At 45.5% G+C, this 7,372-nt stretch overlaps 1 protein-coding gene across 8 annotated transcripts in view; it reads right to left on the bottom strand.

Moving 5' to 3' along the window:
- The window catches only part of LOC111669172 (filamin-C-like), a 47,612-nt gene that overhangs the window by 31,409 nt on the left and 8,831 nt on the right, over positions 1–7,372 (bottom strand). For all 8 annotated transcript variants that reach the window (XM_087179074.1, XM_023425425.2, XM_023425431.2 and 5 more), the window contains exons 2-7: positions 2,859–3,107; positions 2,027–2,124; positions 1,340–1,490; positions 1,056–1,174; positions 860–937; positions 11–173 (exon numbers count right to left, since the gene is read on the bottom strand). In XM_087179074.1, coding sequence (XP_087035200.1) covers positions 11–173; positions 860–937; positions 1,056–1,174; positions 1,340–1,490; positions 2,027–2,124; positions 2,859–3,107 — 858 coding nt within the window. The remainder of the gene's footprint in view (positions 1–10; positions 174–859; positions 938–1,055; positions 1,175–1,339; positions 1,491–2,026; positions 2,125–2,858; positions 3,108–7,372) is intronic.

Here is a 7,372-nt window from a genome sequence, read left to right as displayed (position 1 = left end):
TTCTCTCTACCTGCAGTGTAAATATCAAAGTACGTTGGCTTGTTGGCCATGTTCCCCATCTGCTGCAGTCCCGGCCCGCGGGCCTGAACTCTGCTCGGGTCGCCCATCGCCTTGGAGACGTTGACCATGAAGGGACTTCTGTCGATGTCCTGCCCAGCAAACAGCACCTTCACCTGGGGGAGAGGACACAGATGTGTCAGGGTCTCTGACATCAGAAGATGGAAGTAATTGTAACTAATGTAACTCATCTAACTAATGTAACTAACTAATATAACTAATGTAACTAATGTAACTAATGTAACTCATCTAACTAATGTAACTAATGTAACTAATGTAACTAATGTAACTAATATAATTCATGTAACTCATGTAACTAATAGAACTAATGTAACTAATGTAACTCATCTAACTAATGTAACTAATGTAACTAATGTAACTAATATAACTAACTAATGTAACTAATATAATTAATGTAACTAATGTAACTAATGTAACTAATGTAACTCATCTAACTAATGTAACTAATGTAATGTAACTCATCTAACTAATGTAACTAATGTAACTAATATAACTAATATAATTCATGTAACTCATGTAACTAATAGAACTAATGTAACTAATGTAACTAATATATAATATAATTATTATAACTAATCAAAGTATTGATTAATGATTTCATTGACGTCGTCTCAGCTCTACAGGCTGATGTCACATGACCAAGCCTCCACACTGAAGTTCATTGGTTAAACGTGAACCAGCTGCGTTCTCTTGAGAAGACCATGAGCTGCAACTGAAAGCTGGGGAAGCTACCAGCTGGACCTTTATGTTGAACCCTTTACTCTACAGTGAGTTCTCTGACCTTGTGAAGCCCCTCCACCTTCGGCAGGTAGACCACCGAGTAGGTTCTGTTCTTGTCGTTGTTGGGGATGACTCGGGCCTGATCGACACACAGAGAAGAGCCATTTAACTTACTCATCTTTTTCTTTTAATGAGACAAAAACACGACATAAATAACCAGCAAACAGACATTAAACACAGATCATGAGTGTTCCCACCTCCTCTGTGTGTCCCTCCGGATCCTCCACGTAGACCAGAACCTCACCCAGTCCGGCCTCCACCGTCTCCACCAGAAACTCAGCAGGTTTCAGAACCACGTTCCCTCGAGGTTCGATACCTGAGAGAGAGACAAGGAAGCAGCTCAGTGTACTTACAACAGTGGAGGAGCCCACAGGTAATGTCACTTCCTGTCACACCTGCCCAGCAGAGAGGAGGAGTCTCTCAGCAGGACCATCCCAGCCGGACACATGGAGACAGTTTGTGAGTGGAGTCTGGTTCCTACCTGGTCCGTAGGCTTTGGCCCTCTTCGGGTGCAGCGTTTTCGCCCTCAGAGGGGCGCCGGGCTTCAGTTTGGCCTTGGGGAACTGGGACAGGTAGGTCATCACAGAGTGCTCGTCAACATTAGGGTCGACGATCTCCTCCGGAGCGATCACCTGAAGAAGAAGAAGAAGTTTATATATAATATATAGGAGCTTCATCTCATACATGAGGAACCGAAGTGAGATTTGTCCTTTAGTGGACACCGTCCCTGAATCAGAGTCACTCCAGACAAACTGATGCTGAGCTCTGAGACTCAGACCAGGACCAGGAACAAACATCTGGACCTTCATCCAGCTGAGACCAAATCCATCAGAGCTAATGAAGTCTCCCAGAAACTCTGCTGTTCTCATCAGCTGTGTAAACATCTGTTTGACTGCTCAGACCTCCAACATCACACGCACACACACACACACACACACACACACACACACACACACACACACACAGAACATTTGAGGTTTTTATTAAATATTTAACATTTTTCTATAAATGATTGTCACATGTTTGAAGTTGTGTTGATGTGACAAACTCATGAACTCCAATAAACCATAAACAGTAACAGACCTGATTCAGATGGTGGTTCAGTCTGTGTGTGTGTCTGTGTGTGTGTGTGTGTGTGTGTGTGTGTGTGCAGACAGGTGAGTGTTACCTGTGGCACCCCGAGCCAGTCGTCAGCCTGCTGCATGGCCTCTCTGGCGTTCTCCACTGGCTGACTGGGATCCCATGTTTCCCAGTCTGGACACAGACCTGAAGGCAGCACAGAGACAAAGTCAGTCATAAAGACCACAGGTGTGACAGGTGACCTGGTTTCTATGGTAACTGCAGTGGAAGGAAGAACATGCTTTGTCTTGTTTTAAGAATCTTTTCGGTAAAGTTTTCGCTCCTTGATTCTGGTGCAGCGACGCTCTTATTCTGAAACATGTCGAGATTTTCCACTCGTTTTAAGAAAATACGTCTTCATCACGTCTTCACTCATCAGAGCAGAAACATCCACGGTCTGATCCTGACCTCTGACCCCGACCCCCCCACACTGAGAACCTACAGACTGAAGTTTTTACCTTCAGTGAAGCAGCGAAGAGCTTCCTGTGAACACATGCAGCATCGACACTGACACTCGTCATAAAGCTGATAAGAGGATTAAACTCAACTGACCCTGAGCTGGAAACATGGAGGGGGGGGGGGGGGGGGGGGGGGATCTGTCTCTGTGAGGACCTGACCTGGACCTGAGCTGGATCAGGACCAGGTCAGGTCCAGGTCCAGGTCAGGTTGTGTTATTGTATTGTATAAGTGAAGAAATGAACAAACAGCTGTAGTTGTTTATTGAACAACATGTTGCAGGTGAAACTGAGTATAAAAGCTCCTGCACCATCGAAGCTACGACCCAATCACAGCAGAACAACACGACCTCAGTGTGATGTGGCTTAATTATGATAACTGATTATTGATTATTAAGTGTGATCTATCAAAGTCCATGTCCTTACCCGGGGCGCAGTTGTCCACCAGTGCTCCCAGCGCCTTGCCGTCCCTCCAGTCTCGGTGGAAGTTGGTGATGGGGAGCTGGGGCACCTTGTTCTGGATCCAGCCCAGCAGTCGCTGCTTCGGCGTCAGTTTCTTGGCGTCTTCGTCGTCTTCGTCCTCCCACATGGGCATGGAGATGGAGTAGTGGAGGATCAGGGTCCAGATCAGACCCAGGATCAGCTTCAGGTTCCCGTCCACGATGGCTTTAGAGTCTGAGGGACAGAGGGAAGACGTGTCAGTCACTGAATGAGCTTCTTGTCTGTTGGTTTCATGTGTGTGTATGTGTGTGTGTGTGTGTGTGTGTGTGTGTGTGTGTGTGTGTGTGTGCGTGTGTGTGTGTGTGTGTGTGTGTGTGTGTGTGTGTGCGTGTGTGGCTGAAGCAGAACTAGACTTCACAGTCCGTCAGTAGCTGCTGAGATATTTCAGTCTGAATCTCGTCTTTGTTCAAGTAACATGACATGAATCAACAGTTTCGTTGCCATGGTTACCAGCAGTTTAATGTACTTTGAGCACTGACATCAGAAACCAGAATTTCATCTGGCTGTAGAGTCACACCTCAACTGTCTCTCCCCGTTTCCTGTTGAAGAGCTTTGCATCTGCTCGCCAAAATAAAAGTTCATGGCTTCACATTGTTTATCTTACAGCCGTCGGGGGACTTTTATGTTTTTGCTGCGTGAGCATTAATGTGAAAGTTTGATCCATCGACAGCAGAGAGTCGGTGATGTCATCCAGCCCCGTCTGAGGAATGAGGTCAGTTTAAATAGGAAACATATGTACGCACAACCACACACACAGTAACACACTGACACACACTGACACACACTCACACACACACAGTAACACACTGACACACACTACACACACTACACACACTACACACACTCACACACACACAGTAACACACTGACACACACTCACACACACACAGTAACACACTGACACACAGACACACACTCACACACACACAGTAACACACTGACACACACTCACACACACTCACACACACACAGTAACACACTGACACACACTCACACACACACAGTAACACACTGACACACAGACACACACTCACACACACACAGTAACACACTGACACACACTCACACACTGACACACACTCACACTGACTGACACACAGTAACACACTGACACACACTCACACACTGACACACACTCACACTGACTGACACACAGTAACACACTGACACACACTGACACACACTGACACACACTGACACACAGTAACACACTGACACACACTCACACACTCACACACACTGACACACAGTAACACACTGACACACACTGACACACAATGACACACAGTAACACACTGACACACACTCACACACACTGACACACACTGACACACAGTAACACACTGACACACACTCACACACACTCACACACAATGACACACAGTAACACACTCACACACACTGACACACAATGACACACAGTAACACACTGACACACACTGACACACAGTAACACACTCACACACACTCACACACAGTAACACACTCACACACAGTAACACACTGACACACACTCACACACAGTAACACACTCACACACACTGACACACAGTAACACACTGACACACACTCACACACAGTAACACACTGACACACAGTAACACACTGACACACACTCACACACAGTAACACACTGACACACAGTAACACACTCACACACAGTAACACACTCAAACACACACTCACACACACAGTAACACACTGACACACACTGACATACAGTGACACATACTCACACACAGTAACACGCTCACACACATACAGACACACAGTAACAGACATTGACACACAGTAACACACTGACACACACTCACACAGTAACACAATGACACACACTCACACTCACTCACACAGTAACACACACACACTGACACACAGTAACACAATGACACACAGTAACACACTGACACACACTGACACAGTAACACAATGACACACACTAACACACACTGACACACAGTAACAGACTGACACACACACACACTGACACACACTGACACACACTGACACACACATACAGACACACAGTAACAGACACTGACACACAGTAACACACTGACACACACTCACACACACTGACACAGTAACACAATGACACACACTCACACACAGTAACACACAAACACTGACACACAGTAACACACTGACACAGTAACACAATCTAACACACACTGACACACAGTAACACAATGACACACACTCACACACTGATTCACAGTAACACACTGACACACACTGATACACAGTAACACACTCAAACACTGACACACACTGATTCACAGTAACACACTGACACACACTGATACACAGTAACACACACACACACTGATTCACAGTAACACACTCACACACACTGATACACAGTAACACACTCACACACACTGATTCACAGTAACACACTCACACACACTCACACACACTGATACACAGTAACACACTGACATACACTCACACACACTGATTCACAGTAACACACTGACACACACACTGATACACAGTAACACACTGACACACACTGACACACACTGATACACAATAACACACTGACACACACTGATACACAATAACACACTGACACACAACAACACACACAGTAACACACTGACAGACACAATAACACACTGACACACAACAACACACACAATAACACACAATAACACACTGACACACACTGACACACAGTAACATACTGACACACAACAACACACACAAGAACACACAATAACACACTGACACACACACACACACACAGTAACACACTGACACACACAGTAACACACTGACACACAGTAACATACTGACACACTGACACACAGTAACACACTGACACACAACAATACACAGTAACACACTGACACACAATAACACACAGACACACAACACACACAGTAACACACTGACACACAGTAACACACTGACACACAGTAACATACTGACACACAGAAACACACTGACACACAATAACACACAGACACACAACACACACAGTAACACACTGACACACAGTTACACACTGGCACACACAGTAACACACTGACACACACAATAACACACTGACACACACAGTAACACACTGACACACACAGTTACACACTGATACACACAGCAACACACTGACACACACAATAACACACTGACACACACAATAACACACTGACACACACAGTTACACACTGACACACACAGTTACACACTGACACACACACACTTCTGTCAGTCTGAACTAAAGTGAACTTTTCGTGTTGTGACTGAGACACACCTCAGAACAAATGACTGACAATCTGTTTCCCTGTGTGTGTGTGTGTGTGTGTGTGTGTGTGTGTGTGTGTGTGTGTGTGTGTGTGTGTTAGGAAGTGAACACAGCTCATTAGGATACTGATGGCCTTGCAGCAGACCTTGCGGCCAGCTTGCCACTGCTTTATTAATAGACACTCTGATTAAAGGTTTTGCTGTGTGTGTGTGTGTGTGTGTGTGTGTGTGTGTGTGTGTGTGTAAGAGTGTGTGTGTGTGTGTGTGTGTTTGTTAATGTTTGGACCCCACTTTGGGAACCCCTGTGGAAAAACCTGAGTGTGTGTGTTTTTTCACAATCATGAAATCATATTTTCCGTCTCTGAGCTCAGATGACTGTTATTCAACACACACACACACACACACACACACTCTCACACACACACACACACACACACAGAGGAAGCTGTGTGTCCAGAGATTAGTCAGGTCCAGTGCTCAGAGAGGAAATGTTGTGATCGGAGCGTCGCTGTAATCTTTCCCCAGGAAACAGAAGCTGCTGCAGTTTGTTTGTTCTTCCCTCTCTTTTCTGTGCCTGAACTCTGACCCCCCCCCCCCGTCTATATTATATTATAGAGTCCTGTATATAACATTAAATAACATTAAATAACATTTAATAACATTAAATAACAATATATAACAGTATATAAATACACATGTATAGACAATCACTCAGATCTGATATAAATAGTTTCTCTGAACACAACTCGTCTGGTTATTAACGTCCATCGGTTGCCAATGGTTACCAAACAAACAGATAAAGGTCGGCCTGCAGAAACAATGGAGTCCTGATAGAAGGACTGCTGAGTGTCAGAGGAAAACAGCCCCCCCTCTGCCCCCCCCCCCCATCTGACTGGGCCTGAGGAGGACGTGTAGGAAAGAGTGTGACATTCAGACAGAGATTATGAGACTGTAGAGAGGAGGGTGATGGAGGAGGAGAGAGGACAGAGGAGAGGACAGAGGAAAGAGGACAGAGGAGAGAGGACAGAGGAGAGAGGACAGAGGAAAGAGGAGAGATGAGAGATGAGAGAGGACAGAGGAGAGAGGACAGAGGAGAGAGGACAGAGGAGAGAGGACAGAGGAGAGGAGACAGAGGAGAGAGGACAGAGGAAAGAGGACAGAGGAGAGGAGAGAGGACAGAGGAGAGAGGA

This window comes from Seriola lalandi, unplaced genomic scaffold, assembly GCF_002814215.2.
Source record: "Seriola lalandi dorsalis isolate HSWRI2012SDOR001 ecotype SW California unplaced genomic scaffold, Sedor1 jcf7180002054778, whole genome shotgun sequence".
NCBI classification, from domain to species: domain Eukaryota; kingdom Metazoa; phylum Chordata; class Actinopteri; order Carangiformes; family Carangidae; genus Seriola; species Seriola lalandi.
The sequence above is the reverse complement of the archived record's forward strand: the minus strand, read 5'-3'. Positions and strand labels throughout refer to the sequence as shown.